Here is a 22161-nt window from a genome sequence, read left to right on the forward strand (position 1 = left end):
CGGTTTTATTCAATATTTGCTATTTTCGTCAAACATCTACTCGATCGCTTTTTACCCCGTTTGTCTTCAAAGTTTTATCATTTACCTAATTGAATATGACGTGATAGACTGATAGTGCTATCATTTCTTGATTAAGCAAATTTCTGAAGGTGCATGTGACGACTGGTTCCGTATATTATTGTTTGGTCCTGACTTACAGATTTCATAAAATAAGATCGCAGCAAGCTTGCGGAGTGTTACGTTTCCCATGATTTTTTAAAACAAAATATTCAGAATGTCCATCTACCATCTATGATTTACATGTGTTAAATGTGGTTAGGTTAGGTAATACGAAAAAAGCATAAATTTAAACTAAAAAATTTTAATAACATAGGCTGGACGGAGCTAATCATTAGGTAATGTGGGTTAGTGATCGCAGTGAATGTTATTAGTAGCGTCATGGGCCTAGTAAAGGGCTTCGGCCCATTATCAATAAGGTCACAATTTTAAATATTTTTTTATCAGTTTCCAGTTTCTACTGTACTACTCAATTTCAGTTTTTTTTTAACGTCAGTTTATTCCTGCTATTCTTATGGATTTTAGAATTCGTCTTCCTTCCTCTATTCTGTTAGTCCTCGGGTTTTTTGTTTTTTTTTTTTATGTGTGTTTATTCGAAGATCAAAATATAAAAATAGAAAAACTAATTGATTGCTTTTTTTTGGGACTCGTTGGCTAGAAAACAAGTTACTTGTTGTGTACGTAATCGAGAATGACGCTAACCTTGAAGACTTGTTCCCCTTCCTCGAACCGATCAACATTGGCCGGAGATGATTCACACTTGTTTCATCACAAAAGCTACAGAACACACACGACCACACTCTTCTTCGTCCTCGTGTCTCTCTCCTTCTTCGTCATCTTCTCTCTCTACTGCTCATCCCCAAACGCCATCTACCGCGCTGCTCTCTTCACCACGACCCGCCAGGCCAAACCAGGGATCGTCAGCAGCAGCAGCTACGTGATCAACGTTCAAGACTCGAGCCATCGCCGCAGGATCAGAGCAGAAGGCGTTCTATGGCCCGGATGGGAGATCATGGTGATCGTTTCCCCCGATGAGAACGTCACGACGCCGCCGATTCCCGGAGAGAATAACTACACGTGTTTTTACCCTAACGGCGAGAAAACAACGGCGAGGTTCGCCGTGACTCTCCCTTTCACGAACCGTACGACGTTCAAATGCAACCTCCCCGGAATATACCGCCACCACCATCCCATCCCGACTCCGATCCTCGCCTCCTCCGAGTCCTTCGAGCTTTCGCCGGAGACGCTCTGGCCCGACCTCCCTCTATGGAACTTCGTGGTGTTCGACACCATCTCCACCGAGAACGACGTCGTTCTCTTCGTCAAGGGGCCGAACCGAGGGTTGGGATCGAAGAAACCGCCGGGGACGTTTCGGTGCGTGTTCGGCGAGGAGTCTGACTCCGCCGTTAGAACCGTCGTGACTAGCTCCGTGCAAGAGGTGTTCCGGTGTCCGTTCCCCAACGTGACGATGGACTATCCGGTGAAAGTCTACCTCGAGAGGGTGGCGACGGATAAGGAGGCGATGAAAGTGGTCCCTTCGGTGGCGTATTTTAGCCCCAAGCGTAGGTTAGCTGAGCCGCTTGAGAAGCCGCTACTGTGCGCGACGACGATGGTGTACAATGTAGCCAAGTATCTGAGAGAGTGGGTGATGTATCATGCGAGGATCGGTATACAAAGATTCATTATATACGACAATGGCAGCGACGATGAGCTAAACGACGTCGTCGAGGGGTTAAAGAGCGAAAGATACGACGTGACGAAAGTGTTGTGGATCTGGCCCAAGACGCAGGAGGCTGGGTTCTCCCACGCGGCGGTGTACGGTAACGACTCGTGCACTTGGATGATGTATCTCGATGTCGATGAGTTTCTATTCTCTCCGGTTTGGAGTAACCAGTCTAAACCGTCTGATCAGATGATTAGATCTCTTCTGCCCTCGGATCAAAGCATGATTGGACAAGTATCGTTTAAATCACTCGAGTTTGGGCCTTCGAATCAGACAAAGCATCCAGCTGGCGGTGTGACACAAGGGTACACGTGTCGGCGAGAGGAAGAGCAGCGGCACAAGTCGATCGTGTTGCTGAGCGCGGTGGAGCATTCGCTGTACACGGCGATCCACCATTTCAGTCTGAGAGGAGAGTACGAGTGGCGAGTGGCGGATAGGGAGGAGGGAGTGGTGAATCATTACAAGTACCAAGCGTGGCGGCAGTTTAAGGCCAAGTTTAAACGGCGTGTGTCGGCCTATGTCGTGGATTGGACTAGAGTTTCAAATCCTACGTCGAGAGATCGGACTCCTGGATTGGGCTTTAAGCCCATTGAGCCAGAAGGGTGGGCCCAAAAGTTCTGTGAAGTAATGGATACGAGATTGAAGAGGTTAACCGAGAAATGGTTTGGATATCCGCAGAAAAACGGGTATAGAATGGCCTGGCAAAGATGAAAATGGTTGTTAGTTGTGTTGATAGCATAGTTGTTTGGTGACAATTTTTTTTGTTTATTTTTTAAAAACAGAACTGAAAACTTTGGGTTTAGAAATGCTGAAATGGGTTCGATAATGGCTGTAGTTTCAAAATTATTGATGTAAAAAAAATCTTTAAATTTTTTTGCTGTAATTTTAGATTTTATTGCGGTAGAATTTTATGGAAAGCACCAAAAAATTATTTTGGATATTTGGTTCTGCAGAACACTTATCCAACTCTAGATTATTTCGAGAACTGTAGTTTTAAAAAATAAATTAAAGCAGGATTGCTCTAATTTTGGTGCTTTAGAAATAAATGGAGTTATGGAGAGCACTCAGATCAACTACCACACATTTAACTACTTCACAATCTCATTAGACTTCTTTTCAAAAAAAATATGGTTTGCCATATATACTTAACAGTGTTAAGAATGTACATTTGTTGTTTACAATACTGACCAAAATGTCATAGAAACAAATAAACACTATTAAAATTAGAGATCTAACTTGATTTTGATATGTCCATTTATATATAGTCACATTTTGTTTTGCAGAATCTAAACTATTTAACACTTGCCTAAAAAAAGTGAGTACCTGTTTAGGATATGAATCTATAATTTTAGGCTCTCCTGTGGAGGAGACTATAAATTCCTAGTTAAAGAAATAAAGCTATGATTGGTGTCTATTATACAAAGTGGTAAGAGTTGAGGTCAGATCACATATTATGTAAACCATTCATTAGGGTTAGCACAAGTAAGGATAATGTTTGTGTGGTTTTAAAAGGGTAACCTGTATATTTTACTTCTCAATTGTTGACACGATTGATTTTTAGTTATTTGATATCTCCACGACTTCTTTGCTGTGTTTAGCTCATTTAGGGATTTGTACCACCACCAGACGACCACCACATGTTCAACATCGGAGGAAGACTAGTCCTTATGTTCTCTTTCTAATTTGAATGATGGAATCACCTTTTCTTCTTTTGTTTTCTTTTTTCGCTTTAGAGTGTTGGTCAAATTTGTCAAAGCAATCATGATATAGTAGTGTAAAGTTTGTCCACATACAATTATGTGCTAATCCAAATTTGATATTGCGTGTAGTAAATTTTCTTATTTCTAGGTATGTTGACAAAGAGGTATGTCAAAATTTCAAATTTGAAAGTCTTTTCGAGAATTACTACTTAGAACTATTGTTGAATCAAAATTTTAAGAACAAAGAAAATATGTTTTAGTTTCAAAATATATATATATGTTTTGCAGTGTAAGTTTCCACTTTCTTTAAACCGGTTCCGTTTGGACCCGTTGAACCAGAAGGACGGGCTCAAAAAGTTCTGTGAAGTCATGGATACATGATTGAAGAGGTTAACCAAGAAATGGTTTGGATATCCAGATAAAAACGGGTATATAATGGCGTGGCAAAGATGAAAATTAGTTATTGATTGGGTTTATAGCATGGTTGTGGTGACTTCACAGAACATAAAAAGATGATTAGCATTTTTAGGACAAATCTATAATTTTAGGCTCTTGTACGAGGAGACTATAAATTCCTAGATAAAGAAGTAAAAGCTCTGGTTGGTGTCTATTAAAGAGAGTGGTACGAAATGAGTTAGATGGTACGAAATGAGTTAGATAACAATTATATAACCATTCATTAGGATTAGCACAAAGTGCATGATATTTGTACACTTTCTACTATAAATGTGGTGGTACAAAACAAGTAAGGATAACGTTTGTGTGGTTCAAAAGGGTAACTTGTATATTTCAGTTTTCAATTATTGACAGGATAGATTTGGAGTTATTTGATATCTCCACAACTTCTTTGATGTGTTTAGCTCATTATAGGATTTGTACCACTACCACTGACGTATATGCGGGCTAGTGGTTGCTGGTCAATATCAGAGCCCCTGTACAAAACACACGAGCCTTTTCAAAAATTCACCATGGCTAAAAATGCCCTAACAAAATTGTATCAAGTGTACCAGAACAATATATATAGAACTATAGAAGTGATTAATAAGAGGAGTTTTCAAAAACTATGATGTATACTCAGTGAGGGTATACTTTTCCACTACACGCATCGTTTACAGTTTTGCTATGGTTGGTTACTAATATACTAACATGTGGATGTCGATATATCAAGAAGCGTGCTCAACGTCCGAGGAATACTAATCCATTTATGTTTTGTCTTTCTGATTTCAAACATTTTCTTCTTGTTCTTTTGTTTTTTTCTTTTAGAGAGGCTTATTGAATTGAGAATTTGAAAGAGTTTCATTTTTTCTTTGTCAAAGCGGCTCTTGTAATGTTAGTGTAAAATTGGTCCAACTATAACTACGTAGTAATCCAAATTTGATATTGCGTGTAGTAAATTATCTTAGTGTTAGGAATGCTCAAAATTTTGACAAAAAAGGTATGTCAAAGGTTCAAAGTTAGCATACGCATTACACTATTCGCATGACACTCGGATGGCAATAAAAGTATCATTGGAAGTTAGGAACATGTTGTCTACGTAAGTTATTACAACAGTCAGATGCCAATATGCTTGGGTTCGAATGGTTTCTCTGTCAAACTATTAGTCTAGAAAAAGAATTTTTAAGCTTTTAGATTAGCTCAGTGATGGAGTTTTGAAAAATTGAAATGCAGACGATAACTCTTTCGTATTAGAAAGAAGTGTAAAGCTTTAAACTTCTGTAGTTCCGTAACTTCCTTGTATACTACGTACATTTAGATCAATCCACTTATCATCGTCGGCACGTTATTCCTGTGAGTCTTGTGATTGACAACATATAATTTGAATGAAGAGTAAATCAAATTTTTTAATTTTTAAATTTTTTTTTTGTTCGAGTTAAAATGTCTATATATATATGACAAGTTACAAGCTACGTAAACCATAAGTTATAATTATACCCAAGTAGAGAAACAAATACTCCGAAGTTACACAGAAAGAAGAACAAAATGTTATATTTCATCCTCATTCCTCTCCTACTCCTTGTGGCTTACAAATTCATCTTCTCCCAAACGCTGCGTTTCAATCTCCCACCGGGACCACCGTCACGTCCCGTCGTCGGCCATCTCCACCTCTTGAAACCGCCGATCCACCGTCTCCTCCAGAGCTTTTCCAACAAATACGGTCCAATATTTTCCCTCCGTTTCGGCTCCCGCCGCGTTGTGGTCATAACTTCCTCTTCACTCGTCCAAGAAGCCTTCACCGGCCAAAACGACATCATTCTTTCGAGCCGGCCCCTCCAACTCACGGCCAAATACGTTGCCTACAACCACACAACCGTCGGAACCGCTCCTTACGGCGACCACTGGCGTAACCTCCGCCGCATATGCGCCCTCGAGATCCTCTCCTCCAACCGACTCACCAACTTCCTCCACATCCGTAAAGACGAGATCCGCCTCATGCTCACGCGCCTCTCACGTGACACAACTCACTCCGAAGACGGGAGCCGTTTCACTCACGTCGAGCTAGAACCCCTTTTCTCAGACCTAACGTTCAACAACATTGTAAGAATGGTTACAGGAAAGAGGTACTACGGAGATGACGTGAACAACAAGGAAGAAGCAGAGTTGTTCAAGAAGCTTGTTTATGACATCGCCATGTATAGTGGCGCGAATCATTCAATAGATTACTTGCCGGTGCTGAAACTGTTCGGTAATAAATTCGAGGAGGAAGTCAAAGCTCTCGGAAAATCAATGGACGAGATTCTGCAGCGTTTGCTCGATGACTGTCGGAGAGACAAAGAAGGTAACACAATGGTCACTCACTTGCTGTCTTTGCAAGAACAAGAACCAGACTACTATAGTGACGTCACTATCAAAGGGCTAATGATGGTATAAATATTAATATCTATTTTATGATAATTAAATATTAAATCAAAATTTCAATTCTAATAATGTTTTTTCTTTTTTTTGTTACATTACGTAGGCCATGATGCTCGCGGGAACCGAGACCTCCGCCATAACCCTAGAGTGGGCGATGACGAATCTGCTGAGATACCCTGACGTGTTGGAGAAGGCAAGATCGGAGATAGATGAGAAGATCGGAGAGGACCGTCTTATCGACGAGCCAGACATCGCCGTACTTCCTTACCTCCAAGACGTTGTCTCCGAGACATTTCGATTGTTTCCGGTGGCACCGCTACTAGTTCCTCGCACGCCGTCAGAGGACATGAAGATCGGTGGTTACGACATACCGCGTGACACGATAGTGATAGTTAACGCTTGGGCTATACATAGAGACTCTGAGCTATGGGATGATCCAGAGAGGTTTAACCCCGATAGGTTTAACGGATGCGGCAGTGAGTTATGCGCTTACAAGCTGATGCCGTTCGGGAATGGCCGGAGGATATGTCCCGGTGCTGGACTAGGGAGGAGGATAGTGACGTTGGCACTAGGATCTTTGATTCAATGTTTTGAGTGGGAGAGTGTGAAAGGTGAAGAGATTGATATGTCGGAGAGTGCTGGGTTGGGTATGCGCAAACTTGATCCTTTACAGGCTATGTGTAAACCTAGACCCATTATGGCAAAGCTTCTAATTTAGTTGGAGAATTGTCTTTTAGTGGAGGAAAAAAGAAAAGATATGTACTTAATTATTTTCAATCATTATAATGTTTGCACAAAATGACTAAACTATGTTTGTAATGTCATTATCAGTTGGGTCTTTGTAACATCACCATCAAGGATGGGCACAAAGGTTCCTTGAAGTCATGGCTTAAAGGTCAAATGGGGTTTAAATGATTGTTCTAACACACGTTGTTCTTTTGAACTCTACAACTTGTTTTGTCTCTATGCTTTCAAGGATGGGCATGGACGGCCCAAAGATTCGTTGAAGTCACACGATTCAAGGGTGAAAAGTACAGTATAACCAAAAAATGGTTAACCTTATAAAAAAGCCATACAAAATATGCTTTGAGCTCCACCACACCTTTCGATCGTATCAATGCTTTCAAGGATGGCCCATAGGTTTTGTAGTTATGTGATGTGAACTAGGAACCACCGATTTAAGGCTAAAAAGTTTATCCACGAAATGATTTGGATACCCACTGAAGGATGGAGAATCAAATATGAATCACATTCTTTTATTGGGTTATCACTTAGTAGAGTGTACCCAATTTAAGGTTAAAAAGTTAATCCACGAAATGATTTGGATACCCACTGAAGGATGGAGAATCAAATATGAATCACATTCTTTTATTGGGTTATCACTTAATAGAGTGTACTAAAATGATCGAAACTACTAGATGTGGTTAAAACTATACCAAACTACAAGATATGGTGAAAATTCATCGTATTATTTATTAACCGTTGATGTATGAGTTGTATATATTTTTGTTTTCTTAGCTTCTGAAACTTGAATAAAATAAAATAATAAAATAAAATTGTAAGTTTGTTTATAATTTTCTCAACACCTCGCAGGTCACAGCAAGCATGTGAATGGGATTCACCGACTTTCTGATGTACGAGTTGTACAATCTTTTCGTGACTTCTGATTTGATAGAATCAAAATCATACTTTGTTTAAACAACCTCGCAGCTTGCAGGCAGCAGCTTGCAGGCAGCTTGCTGGGGTTTTATATCGATTGTTTGATAAACTATTCGAAACCGCCCTCGTTTGATGCGCTGATTTATGCTCCTTTGTCTTTTAGTTAGTTTGGTACGTTATGACTTGTGACAGAAAAACAAACTACACTTCAACTGGTTACTTGCAAGTCTTATTTGATAAACCTATCATAAACTATGTTTGCATTTAGTTTATCGAAAACAAGTTTATAATGAAGCATTTGATCAAAAGTTAACGTACGCAATCTTCTTCACCAAAGCTTGCTTTCATTTTCCTGCAAAGAGTTGAAAATGGTTTAGTGGATCGTGTTGACATAAAAAAGAAAAACCAGTTTCATTGAATAAAACAATCGTAAGTTAATCTCCATTTGGCCGATTGAAATTTGCACAATAACGGCATCATATTACAAATGACTACGGCACTAGTAGCAACATTGAACTAAGTAATCAGAGTTTCCAGCTTGCATGGATTCGATAATTCCCATGCGAAAGGTTAAAAACTGTTAGTTAAGCTCAGCTTTACAGTTCTAAATATACATCATATTTTCTTTCCAAGTTTCTCAGAATATACACGTGCTGACGTGCACTAGCCTAATGTGCACGACATGCATTCACTTCACTCATCGACGTTGGCACGTTATATAACTATGACCTTTTTTCTTTTGAAGATTGGCTTATATAACTCTGACCTTGACAGCATAGAAACATGCCAGATTCAGTTGTTATATTACATGTATTATGTATATAATACAAATAAGAGTATTAATCATAAAATACTCGTGTCATATTTGTTTTCTTAACATATTTTATACTGCTGTCACATTATGACATATATCCATAGTCATCGTCGACTACTAGTACTAGAACCTGCTCAACAACACTTTTTATTTTGGGATGATTATTTTTAGAAAAAATAATGGACTCTTATTTTTGTAACATTACTTTAAGACTAGACTCCATAGTGCGCATTAGATTAACTCAAAATATTCACTGCACTTATTTTAACGTTGCACGTTGTATAATTATGACAGTATAGCACTGGAGACAGAAACAAACATATTGAAAAGAAAAAGGAAAAAACAAAACAAAGACTTCTGATGAGTTTTATTTGTCTATATAAACCATAAGTTATAATCCTCCACAAGCAGAGAAAACAAGCCAAAGAAAGAGAGAAGAAGAACAAAAATGGTATACTTCATCCTTCTCCCTCTCCTCCTCTTCTTGGCTTATAAGTTCCTCTTCTCCAAAACGGAGCGTTTTAACCTCCCGCCTGGTCCACCGTCACGTCCCTTCGTCGGCCATCTCCACCTCATGAAACCACCCATCCACCGTCTCCTCCAACGCTACTCCGACAAATACGGCCCGATCTTCTCACTCCGTTTCGGCTCCCGCCGCGTCGTGGTGATCACTTCACCTTCACTCGCCCAAGAAGCCTTCACCGGCCAAAACGACGTCATCCTCTCCAGCCGGCCGCTCCAGCTCACCGCCAAATACGTCGCCTACAACCACACAACCGTCGGAACCGCTCCTTACGGCGACCACTGGCGCAACCTCCGCCGCATCTGCGCCAACGAAATCCTCTCCAACAACCGCATCACCAACTTCCTCCACATCCGTAAAGACGAAATCCGCCGTATGCTCACGCGCCTCTCGCGTGCCACGACTCACTCCGAAGACGCGAGCCGTTTCACTCACGTCGAGCTCGAGCCGCTGCTCTCGGATCTAACGTTCAACAACATCGTTAGGATGGTCACGGGGAAGACGTATTACGGAGATGACGTGTACAACAAGGAAGAAGCGGAGCTTTTCAAGAAGCTCGTCTACGACATCGCCGTGTACAGCGGCGCTAATCACACGGCGGATTACTTGCCGGTGCTGAAACTGTTCGGAAACAAGTTCGAGAAGGAAGTCAAAGCTCTCGGGAAATCAATGGACGATATTCTGCAGCGTTTGCTTGATGAGTGTCGGAGAGACAAAGATGGTAACACGATGGTCAACCACTTGCTGTCATTACAACAACAAGAGCCTGAGTATTACACTGACGTCATCATCAAAGGCCTAATGATGGTAATAGAAATTCAAACTTCCGATCTATTTAAAAACATTATTAAATTGAGAAATAATTAATCTAATCTGTGGTTTTCGAAAACATACGTTACAAATATATAAAATACTAAATAATATAATTTGCAAACAATAAAATCAAATTATATTACCTTTATAAAAAATAAAATAAAATATATTAATTATTACAATTCATAAATAATAAATCTTGTACCATTTATATAATAATATTTTAAAATAAATAGTTTATAAGGTAGTTATAATTCTTTTAGAACACTGCTAATTTGTGATACTATGCAGGCGATGATGCTTGCCGGAACCGAGACCTCCGCCGTAACATTGGAATGGGCGATGACGAACTTGGTAAAACACCCCGAAGTGTTGGAGAAGGCGAGATCGGAAATCGACGAAAAGATCGGAAAAGACCGTCTCATAGACGAACCAGACGTCGCCGTCCTTCTTTATCTCCAAAACGTCGTCTCCGAGACCTTCCGACTATTCCCTGTGGCACCGTTTCTAATCCCCAGAAGACCGACGGAGGACATGAAGATCGGCGGATACGACGTACCGCGCGACACAACGGTGCTGGTTAACGCATGGGCTATACAGAGAGATCCAGAATTCTGGGACGAACCGGAGCGGTTTAATCCGGATCGGTTTGATAACGGATGCGGGAGCGAGTATTATGCTTATAAGCTCATGCCGTTCGGAAACGGCCGGAGGATATGTCCCGGAGCTGGACTAGGGAGGAAGATAGTGACGTTGGCGCTAGGATCTTTGATTCAATGCTTTGAGTGGGAGAGTGTGAAAGGTGAAGAAATTGATATGTCGGAGAGTGCTGGATTGGGTATGCGCAAAATGGATCCTTTACGGGCCATGTGCAGGCCTAGGCCCATTATGGCAAAACTTCTAATCTAGTTAAAGTCTCTCTGAAAAAAGGCGAAATAAAATGCATTGACAGTTGGAAGAGATTATTAATATTGTAATTGATTTTTGATTTGTTCAATAAATTTTTAAGTCGTTGATATAATTAGAAGTTAGAAAACCTGCATAAAAAATATATATATATATATATCAAACCCTAACAGATTAGGAATTAGATATATAATAAAAATATATAACAAAATTGAAATTAAAAAAAAATGCCTAATATGAAAAATAAAAATAACTTTTAAATTTAAAATAAACCAAAAACCAAACATCAAAAAAATTCTAATAAGTGTGACATCTATTCACATATGCTGATATGCATGATGTAAGTACTTTCACTTTTTAACATTCTAAAACTAGCAATTTATGATTATGATTCCCATGATATTGAGCGTTATACTAGGGCCAAATTCTTCCTTAGGCTGCCTCTTCTTGTTTGCCTCCTCGTTCAAAGAGATTGCTTCTTGTTTCTCTAGTAGAAGAGATCCAATTCTGGATATGTCTTCCTGCTCTCGCAATCCTCCTCTTTTTTAGCCTGTTTCTCAACCACAAAATGAGGATACAATTTTAGTGATACAGAGTTGTTAAAATGTATAATAATGATCACAAGCTGCGGTTACCTTGCGTTTATGTGCTTCACTTTCGATATGGAGGAAGAGGTTATATTTGTCGTAGGTGGGATAATTGCAAACTTGGCAAAAATATTTAGGCTTACCGTAGCGGTCGACCACAATTTCAAACGACTGCACACACATACCAAACACACAGGTACATGAAAATTTTTACAAAAAAAAAAACAGCTGAGGATGCATGCTGCTTGCTTTAATTACCTTGTTTATGTGCTCTTCACTATTGAGATGGGTGATGAATTCGTCACATGCTTCGTAAACCTCATTGCATGTGTTGCAAATACAGAGAGGTTTCTCATCACATGTGTGGTAGTCACTCAATAATAAAGTTCCACCCAAATTATTAAGTTTCCCACAAAAACTCTTTGGCAAACACTTTGGCAAACTCTTGGCCAGTCACTTTTAGCTGGATAAGAGGGGCAATTAGGCGAACACGTTTTGGATATGCAAAACTATTATCATGTGCATTCCCCCTTTGTCAATTCACTTGATGATAACTATTATCGTGATTTTCTTTCAGCCTTACCTGACCTTGAAATTACATTATCTTTCACTTAGATCACTCCTTTATGATTTGCAGTGTCAATGTTTGCAAGCGTTTTAAAAGCATTGAAGATCTTTCTCCCGATATGGGAATCGAGGTACTTTTGCCTTAATAATCACGATACAACAACTCCATTGCTTTTCTTATGGTAGAACTAGAAAAACTTGTAACTGGCAGGTACCACAGATTTCCTGTCAAACAGACTCTATATTACTGTATTTTCTGTCTAACTAACGGGTAGAATTCACTTCGAAGAAAGTAAATACTGTGTGACATATAGAAATTTCAAGTAGGAGACATGATTATTTATGGGAGAATCAAATGTGTAAGGAGCTTTTAGGGCTAGTTTCTTGTAAACATTATGCAGCTTGCCAAATGTCTTAAAAACAGCTTTTTGATGATTATATAGAAAATGTACGGGCCAGATTCTTTTGTCATTAAAAATTAGTGATGGTATGAACTTTACAAATTTTTTTTTTTTTATCATCTGGTAGATTAAGATTAGATCAAACGTTTTACACAAAAATAATAGAAACATTGCCTACTCTTCCTAAGCCAAGAGCCAGCAAGGTAACATGTACTACCCGGAACCAAGAGATAGACATAACACAAACTCCTAAAGCTAACAAAGACAAAAAAAAAAGAAATGTCGAGAGGCAGGACATTAATGCAGAACTTCAGGAGAGGAGTACTCAAACTTGCACTCAAAGACGAGCTTACCTAACGAGCAATTAGGCGAACACGTTTTGGATATGCAACAAAGTAGTGAATCCATAATGCCGAAAACGCTCAGGATAAAGCAGTTCATAAGCACCCGATATCATCATTATGTAACCCGGAGGATGATGTGATTTTTTAAGCTCATCACCAGACCAGTCGTCCAGAAAATCATCTAAGTCGTGCCCACCTAGAGTAGAGAAAAAGGGCAGATCATCATGAGACTAACTCTCTCATTAATTAATTAGACTAAACAAAACAAAACAAATCGATTAGGATTGATTTATTTTTTATTTTTTACCGCAGGGGGCGTGAGTAAAAATGATTCCAGAGGAAGAGATGTTTTCCAAGAGGTCACTAGAGATGTATTCTAGGTTTCCAAAAGCATAGATGCTGACTGCAGAACGGCGACCAATCTGCTTCTCCAACGCAGATTCTATACACGAACGGACACAACGAGGGTCTACACCATCCGGAACCGGACACGTGTTCAGGTCCCACCATACTCCCGTTTCTAACACATGATGATGATCACCTAACCAAACACAACCAACCATTTAAATTTAGGGACGGAGACAAAAAAAAATCAAAAATAAAATTGAATCCATAACTACCAACCTCCTCCTCCTGCCATCCCGCAATGAATACGATCCATTCTGCTGCAATTTTGATCTATCCATTTTTCCCCATCTGTTGGAGAATCGAATCTCGCTTGGTTGTTTCGAATCTGGGAACAGAGATGACGTGGCGAAAATTGGGTTGTTGAGTTTCAACGACATTGAGCTCAAGGTTCGGTTCAGAGCACTCATCCTCCACAGGCGAGGGAGGCGGTGGTTTGGATTGCAAGAAAGAAAGAAAGAAATAAACTATTGGGAGAGGTCAAATTTGCGAAAGTGATTGAACTTATAAGAAGGTTGGTCGAAATTGACCCATTTGTAAAAAAGCCCACAAGTAAGAAGAAGCAACCCGCTCAAACTAGACTTTGATTTCATATAATACAAATGTAAAGATCAATAACAAGAAGAAAGATTCTCACATATAATTGAGTCGTAATCTTCCAGATAGTAAAGCGATTTTTCGCGTGCCCTAGTTTGAGAAAGGGAAATATAATATTCTGACAGAATCCAAACATATATAATTAGGACAAATATATCTTGAATAAATGTTGTGTACGATAATACACTTTTTCTTTTCCTTTTCTTTTTTGTGAAAGTGTACGTCGTACGATAATACACACAACCAACATTAATTGTCAAAAAAGATAAAACAGAAAAAGTCAAAGACCTGGAGTGAAGTCGAGGACCCCACTTGTGATTCTCACCGCCGGTTTTTGAATCCATAACCGCCGCTGAATCGGTAAATTGGTAATTTTCCTTAGAATCTGTTGATTTGCATCTGATCTGAAATTGGTATTTTTTTTGATCGACCATAATGCTTCAAACTTTCGGTTAAGCTTCAAAGATTCTTAATGAAAATGATGATTTTTTTTTTGGCATTTTCTATGGAGATGAACTTGATGATGATGATTCGATCAAGAAGGACAATTGTGGTGGTGTAGAAGATGAAGATGCTGTTGATATATTGGAATGCTCTAGTGATGATGACAAGATTGAGATTGAAGTATCGGAATGCACTGATGATGTCTGCTCCTCCTTTAGTGGAACTGTTTCTTTACATGATGAGACTGAACATAACGATCAAGAAGCTGACTCCATCATGTGTACTAGTACTGATCCTGCTTCTCTACCTTTCTTGTTGAGGTAAGTAAGCTCCTCCTTGATCCTACTTGGAAAATGAGTCTTTTTTAAATATCTTAATGAAGGTTCATTTGCAGAATGAGCTTACTGCTTTGGTAGCTTTGTATATGTTTATGAGTTACTACTACTACTACTTAGTTGCGTCTCTCTGTTGTATCTCCTTTTAAGGAAATTTGAGATAAGATTTGCTCTTTATGGCAGAAAGAAGAAGCTGACGACTGATCACTGGAGGGGGTTTTTACACCCTATAACGTGGCGCTTGAACTCAAAATCAAAAGAGCTTCAGAACCAAGCAGGGAAGTACGAGAGAGAACTCCAAGAATCTTTCCAAGCCAAGCAACGTTTGATAGATGAAGTCGAGGTTCAGGATCTAAAGGACTGTCTTCTAATGGAACAAGAAGAGAAAATTGATATATAAGTAACAAACTTCAGAGTCTCTGCACAAGGAATGTAAGAGTTCTTCTCCTTACTAACTCAGCGTCTGAAAAACCTTCTAAAAGTTATAGATTTCGAAGTTATTGAGACGCTCTAGTTTGGTTTTCAGGTTTCATTAGCAAGATTAAGAGTTTCACGTTACTTCTTTAGTCAGTATACTGCAAACCTAATGCAGGTTCCTTTTTATATACTTTGCAGTGCTTATAAGTAGAACTACAGTTGCTGAAAAAACAGAGGGATACAGGCTGTATAAGTTGTCGTATAAGCTAAAAAAAAGTACCTAAAACGTTGTCGTATAAGCTAAAAAAAAAATAATGGGTTAAATGGACATCCATTTATTTTAGAAAAAACTCATTTAATAAATGGGTCTTAAAAGAGTTACCCATATAAAATCCGAATAGTTAAATGGGTCTAAATAGGCATTTATTTTTTTATAAACCCATATAGGCCTGCGGGTTTCAAACCCATATTAACATCCCTAGATACAGCTTCATATAGACAGGTCGAGACACTAAAGCAGAATAACACAAAGTGGGGGCTCCATTCATTTGTTTCAAATGGATATGCTAAGTCCGGCTTGCATCTCTATCTCTCTCTCTGTACTGAGTACTTCTAAATAATTTATTTCTCTCTGTACTAATACATACTGTTCAGTCATCTCTTTCTTTACGACGTACTTTTTCTTATTATGGTAAAACTCTTTGCCACGTCCTTCTAGAAGCAAATAAACAATTTCTCTTTCGTCTTTTCTAGCTCTCTTTTAAGATAGTTCATCTGTATCATCAACGCTTTTATTTTAGTATAAACTCTTGTGTTTAGATGCCAAAATGGGAAGAGTCTGTGGGGACGGTTGCGGAGAACGTTATGTTGATATTGTAAAGGCTCCTGCTGATAAGTATCTTACCGAGAACTTACTCCTTGTCACCCACGGTAAGAAAGTCTCTGACTTTTACTATGTACTGTTTTCTCCTCTCTGCCTTGGTTTGTGCTTCTTTGGTTAATTGAACTTTGCGGGAACTAGTTACATTCTAATTCTAAGCCTCTTTGATGGTGTTTTCAGGGGAGGGAGTGGGAACTACATTCTCGACCTTGTATTGAAGTAGGCTATTGTGCTTATGTTGAGTTGAAAAGAGAGGTCTCAAGTAAAGATGGGTCTGTTGAAAGTGGGAGAGTTTGAGGTGGTTTTGAGTCATGCTCAAGCTGGAATCCGGTTTAGTCATGATCACGTTAGCGATGATCCTGTCATAAGCCAGTTTAGTCAATGCTCTTCAGATTCCTCTGTTTTGTAACTTTGGTTGTAACTGTAATGTTTCTGTATGAATTATGAATCATGGTTTCAAAGTTTTCATTCAAATCAAATAAGACTTCATTGTGGATGTATTAAAATCAATGTATAAATAGTAACTATTAATTATCTCTTGTATATTTATTATTATTAAATCTTAAATATATTAATTATCATGTAAGCATGAAAAATTCCATATAAGAGGATGTTAGTGGGAATACTATTTATATAGAGTTTGTTGATTTTAAAATTTGAGAAATTTGTTAAATTTGGAAAGAGTTGTAGAGAACTTTGTATATTGTGCAATTCTATGAAAGTAAATTGATATAATGATTTTAAGAATCTAAGGTATATAAGTAGTATTCTCAAAATCTTGTGTTGTGAGTTAAATGTTGAAGAATACAACTTCCAATAACACTTACTTTAATAGATTTAAAGAATCATTAAAATCTAAATTTTTTGAATAACGAAAGATTGTATATAGAATTACTAATCATCAAACCAATAACACTAGATTCTAACGAGAATGTGAGAATGTATAAACCAATAACACTAGATTCTACAAATTCTAACAATCATTATAAATTCAACTCCCAATCAAATCTTATTAAGTTTTAATGCCCAAAATGTCCACAGTCTAGTTACTTTTATTCTTAAGATTTAGAACAAAATTAGAAACAAATAACTGTAGTTTTCATCTGTAAACTTTTGTTTATACAGAAATTACATCATGTATTCATCAAGAAGGCATACGACCTATAATATGGGACTTAGAAAATACACTAATCAAGCAAGGCATGACTGCTGATGTTGCTATTGTGCACATCATCAAGAAGGCATACAACCTATTATATGGGACTTAGAAAATACACTAATCAAGCAAGGCATGACTGCTGATGTTGCTATTGTGCACATCACCAATGCCTTAAAGAGGATTAACATCACTTGCCCTCTCAATTTTTTTTATCTATGTGGCAAGTCCATCTGTCTCGAGAATCCATCATAACCATGACAGTTTCTTCAGAGAAAGACATGATGAATCTTTTACGATGATAAATATTCTAAATTCCATCTATATACAGAGGAATATAAACGAACAATTAAATAAAATAAATAGAACCGATTTAAAGTTAATTCATTAACCTCACGATTGATTCATGGTTCTGTGATTCTAAACGCATGATAACTATCCACTGTTGTATGAACTATATTCTCATATCAATAAAAAAAAGATCCAAATTAGATATGATGATAAATATATTTTAGTGTCCAACATAATTATGTTAAGTTGGCTTGGTTATTATGAGGATGCTTACCTCTTCATCTTGGACTTGGAGTCTTCAGTTGAACCCACTGAACAAACTTTAGTTGAGGAAGGTCCATTAAAACCTGTAAGTTTCAACAAAACCTTACAAGACCTCCATTACACTTTTTGTTATCTCTCATATGCCTTTTTTAATAAACTCAATATGCAGGTAAGGAACAAAAAGCCACACAATCTTGACGTGGAGGTAAAGGAAGAGACTAAGACAAAGAGAAGTAGAGTTTCAAAAGAAAAGCCGAGGTCAAATGCTATGATGCCTTCTAAGCCTAATAGAATCAACAAATGCGGTAGGTTCATTAACAATTCACAGATTAAAAATGGCAATAATAAGCTCTTCTGGATCAAGAAGAAGATGATCCTTAAAATGCTTTGGGAAGCTTCAATAAACAAGTCTAATCCTGGTGTTTAATAATTAATGTGTGTTTACTTGACTCTCTAGGCATCCTTAAGCTGCTTTAAAGCATTGCAGTTGGTGTTATAAACTGATTATCAACGATAACTCTAACTACATTTTATGGTGTTAATGTATTCTAACTTTGGAGCTTTGCTTCAACCTTGGAATGTTTTAAATTAAAAACATTATTTCAAATACATTCTCCTTGAGAGTTTGGCAGAGACAATGGCCAAAATGGTGACCGTAGGGACGAATATAACATCAGGTATAAGTTTGATGAACTTTAGCTGAGGAACATTCTCTCCTGCTCTCTTAGCCGCCATAGCCGCCGGAGGTGATGCTATTCCGGTCATCATGGTGACGTCATCGAGTTTACTTGGCTTCACTTTCTTTGCAATGAACTCTGTGAACACTTTCTTCTTCTCTTCCTCGTCTTTGGCTTCCTTCCATCGCGTGAAACAAGCCTTAACATAATCAACATCGTGTTAGATAAAATAGTTATAATAATTTTGTGTGGAGAATTAAAAAGGTCTTCTTGCCTTTATTTCGTCAGGGGTCGGGAAATCAAAGTGTCGGCCTGGTAAAGCCGAGTTGAAGTTGCTACACATCAAAGTATAGTTATGTTGTTGATCATAGCTTATCTAAAGAAAGACTGATAAAATGGAATTTAACCATCGAGTAATCTTACTTGAAGATGTCTAAAACAGCCACGTGGAAATCGTCGAAGTTGTTGATAGCCTTTTTGGTGAATTGTTTGTAGAGTGAACCCATAACCATGTTCATCATCTGCGTCGGTGGTACCCCTATACACCAGATATACCAAAAACACTTATTTTTTTCTTTTCTAATAAATAAAAGGAATATCATTAAAACGGTGACTCCTAAATTATAAAATCGTTGATTGTTAGACTAAAGAAACGCATGCAAAACCTTTTCCGAGAAAGCCCATTGAACCTCCCATATCGTCTAGAAGATAGTGTAAAGAAGAAAAATGATAGTGAGATATCATGCATATTTGTATTTGATGTGGAGGAATCAGTTGACTTGGATTGGTGGGGTTTTAAGTCATTTGCAAAGCCAAGAATCTTGAAACCTCATGCACAACACCTTGGTTTAAGTATAAACTTGTGCTTTCTAAAGGTTAAAATGATTATACAATAACTTTTTTATCCTTTGATTTAAGCTTACTAACCAAATTATTTGTCTAGTTTGTATTAATTAATTATAAGAATTACTATAACACTTTACTTAATCTGAAAGATTAAGCTTTTGTTCAGATTCCACTAAACTTTCCCAACCGTGTTATTAATTATTAACTTTTTCTCATGGCAAACTTAACAACAACAAAGGCATTTTTATTAAAAGATGTTCTCTTTGGTCTTTGTAACGTCTTTATTTTTTGTGTGGACAAAGTCTCTTTGTAACGTTTGTACATGCTTTTTAAGCCTGTAGGACTAACTTTGCTTGAAAATTGAGTTTACGTACTAGTATTCTCTATGAATATATGTCATTATTCAAAAATTCAAAATGCAGTAATGTACTTTTAATCGAAGCACGGGGGAATAAAGTGCAGTTCTCACCCACCTCTCTTTTGTACTTTCAATCAAACGTATAATAATGTGATCATTTGTATTAATTTTGATCGACAGATTAGCAAATATATATTACTGGGAGCAAATATATATTTTTGAGATATGGTACCTTATACAGAATATATTACATCAATCAGTTTTAGATATTTATAGAAAACGAAACATTTAGTAGCGTTCACTGCCAGCTATTTTAGGATATATTATAGGTAATTGAGAAACTAAAACAGAAAACAAATATTTAAAAGATATGCCAAAAAAAAAAATTGAAAGAAAAGGAAAAACAAGAATTTGATAGAAAGAACCGTAAATGAGTGGAGACAATTTGGCATATCAGAGAATGAAGTTAACCAATCCTTCGTTACTAGATAAGTCTTGCATCCACATGTGGTATCAGTAAATTAGTTAATGCACTCAGAAATATAAACATCTAAAAAGAGTTATTGGCACTGGTTTGCTTATTGTTCATAACTTCATATACGTTCAAATAAACATCAGGACAATTTCACAGTTTGTTACATTAGCTCTGCGTCAAATTTCTCTGTGTCATTTTCTATGAAGAAATCGGACCCATCACTAATTTGTCTGCCCAAAATAAGAAAGATCAATTTGTCGTACTAATAAGAGTATCATCACTGACAAATTGAGTCTTATTTTTAGTAAATAAAAATTACTATTTTCATACAAATGAAAATAAAGAAAAAAAACTGTAATAATCAATTAAATAATACTCATCAGTCTCAAACGCGAAAAGAAATAGACAATCGTTGGTTCAAACAAAAAAAAAACTACTAATGAAAGAGCGAAATGATAACTAAAATAATTTAAAAGGCGATAACGAGAACGGCCCAGGCGGTTGCAGCCGCTCCCACCGCTGCTAAATTCCGCAATACACTTGTGTTCTCGGCTCCACTCTGCATTAATAATAATAATTCAATACTAATATAAAAATAATTACAACGAATGTTGAAATGAAATGTTTTTTTTTTAAACTAATAAAAGGATGAATGAATATTTTCATGTTTGAGTTGTTGATTTAATATTATGCTAATGTACCTTATCCTCGGCGGATCTGGCCGGACCGGGAGACATAGCGTCGGAGCTAGGACCAGGAGCTTCCATAGGTGGTGAAGGTGGGCTGTCAAGTTCGGGAGCCGGAGCCGGTGCTTTTTGATGCTTCTTACCCTTGCTTGGTGCCGGTGCATCGGCTACCGGAGCTGGAGGTGTAGCAGCTTCTGGTGGAGAGCTCACCGGAGCCGAAGCCTTTGGTGAAGGTGACGGAGGAGAGCTCTCGGGAACAGGAGCCGGTGGCGGAGACGAGGTTACAGGAGCTGGAGATTTCGGTGCTTCCACGGGTGAGGAGGAGGGAGAGGTAGTAGTTGGAGAAGGAGGAGCGTCGGGGGATTTAGTAGGAGAGGAGGTCGGAGATTGGCCACCGACACCAGCGACGACAATGCATATCAATGTAAACGTAAAAAGGACATTACGTTCCATGATTTCTTTTTGGATCGAAAGAAGAAAAGAAATTAGTAAAATAAGTGAAGAATGTGAGTAAATGATTTTGATCGATTTTGCTGTGTGTGTTGGTGTAAGAGAATTGTTTGTGTGTTTGATATATATAGTCGGTAGAGATTCCGACCGTTGATCATAAAAATTTCACAGACAGATGTAGCCGTTGAGCGTAGAACCTATATCCTGTAAATAATTAAGAGTCGTGGGGCCGTTCAGTAGCTTTATTCTTTTGTATTTTATTAATGTAGGGTTCACTAGCTTTATTTTTACAGTTATTTTACTCTATTATAAATTATAATTTTCTGGTTTTCATGACAATTGTGGAAATCTTACCACCTATAAAAACTATTATGATGTTCATAATAAAATTATTTAAATTCTAATAGAAAATAAAATAATTAAATCTAGTAACAACGAAATAGAGCAAAAAAAAAAGATAAGAAATTTAAACAAGCAATGTATTTGGTTGAAATGTAAAGAGGGAATGACAAATCATTGATTGATACCCCACACACACACATACATTTCCTATAGCTGTAATATTAAGATTTCCTTCGATTTCTAATATAATATTCTTGGCATTGTCTTCTCAATCTTCTTTTCCTTTTTGTTTTGGTCGAAAATCTTTTCTTTCTAAATTTTATTTCTTCGCATTATTTCAGAGAATTTTTACAGCTCACTATGACTGCTATAACACCTAACACTTTTCATTCATTATATTTCAAAAACTTATTTTCCTTAATCCTCATCCCATGAGTATTGACTATTGAGTAATCGATAGACCGAAATATATATATGCATCAGCAATGGAAACTGAATCAACCGTCGAGCCAATGACGAAGACATTAGATATTGCTTTGCTTTTGCTTCTTACCATTTTTGTGCCATAGGTGTTCCAATGACTAATTTAAT

At 37.6% G+C, this 22161-nt stretch overlaps 6 protein-coding genes across 6 annotated transcripts; 3 read left to right on the top strand and 3 right to left on the bottom strand.

Moving 5' to 3' along the window:
• The first annotated feature begins 692 nt into the window (after positions 1-692).
• On the top strand, positions 693-2491 carry LOC108841160 (glycosyltransferase family 92 protein At1g27200). Its single transcript, XM_018613947.2, has one exon. It carries the CDS (start codon positions 749-751, stop codon positions 2489-2491), a length of 1743 nt encoding a protein of 580 aa, XP_018469449.1. The 5' UTR covers positions 693-748.
• A 2895-nt stretch (positions 2492-5386) lies between these two features.
• LOC108841726 (cytochrome P450 81F1-like) lies at positions 5387-7234 on the top strand. Its single transcript, XM_018614482.2, has 2 exons — positions 5387-6342; positions 6437-7234. Exons 1-2 carry the CDS (start codon positions 5461-5463, stop codon positions 7049-7051), a joined length of 1497 nt encoding a protein of 498 aa, XP_018469984.1. The 5' UTR covers positions 5387-5460; the 3' UTR covers positions 7052-7234.
• Positions 7235-9208: 1974 nt separating this feature from the next.
• Positions 9209-11169, top strand: LOC108826981 (cytochrome P450 81F1). The gene is made up of 2 exons (XM_018600327.2): positions 9209-10136; positions 10434-11169. Exons 1-2 carry the CDS (start codon positions 9255-9257, stop codon positions 11049-11051), a joined length of 1500 nt encoding a protein of 499 aa, XP_018455829.1. The 5' UTR covers positions 9209-9254; the 3' UTR covers positions 11052-11169.
• Positions 11170-12762: 1593 nt separating this feature from the next.
• On the bottom strand, positions 12763-14029 carry LOC108839591 (uncharacterized). Its single transcript, XM_018612341.2, has 3 exons — positions 13572-14029; positions 13255-13488; positions 12763-13143 (listed from the first exon to the last, which is right to left on the bottom strand). Exons 1-3 carry the CDS (start codon positions 13606-13608, stop codon positions 12968-12970), a joined length of 447 nt encoding a protein of 148 aa, XP_018467843.2. The 5' UTR covers positions 13609-14029; the 3' UTR covers positions 12763-12967.
• Positions 14030-18280: 4251 nt separating this feature from the next.
• On the bottom strand, positions 18281-19205 carry LOC108840277 (uncharacterized). Its single transcript, XM_018613112.2, has 4 exons — positions 19079-19205; positions 18837-18951; positions 18688-18748; positions 18281-18612 (listed from the first exon to the last, which is right to left on the bottom strand). Exons 1-4 carry the CDS (start codon positions 19155-19157, stop codon positions 18334-18336), a joined length of 534 nt encoding a protein of 177 aa, XP_018468614.1. The 5' UTR covers positions 19158-19205; the 3' UTR covers positions 18281-18333.
• A 1168-nt stretch (positions 19206-20373) lies between these two features.
• On the bottom strand, positions 20374-22126 carry LOC108826780 (lysine-rich arabinogalactan protein 18). Its single transcript, XM_018599779.2, is given in 4 exon segments — positions 20374-20651; positions 20794-21383; positions 21386-21425; positions 22064-22126. Coding segments are annotated over 4 exon segments (783 nt in total). The 3' UTR covers positions 20374-20561.
• Positions 22127-22161: the final 35 nt, after the last annotated feature.

This window comes from Raphanus sativus, chromosome 2 (genome assembly GCF_000801105.2).
Source record: "Raphanus sativus cultivar WK10039 chromosome 2, ASM80110v3, whole genome shotgun sequence".
Lineage (NCBI taxonomy): Eukaryota > Viridiplantae > Streptophyta > Magnoliopsida > Brassicales > Brassicaceae > Raphanus > Raphanus sativus.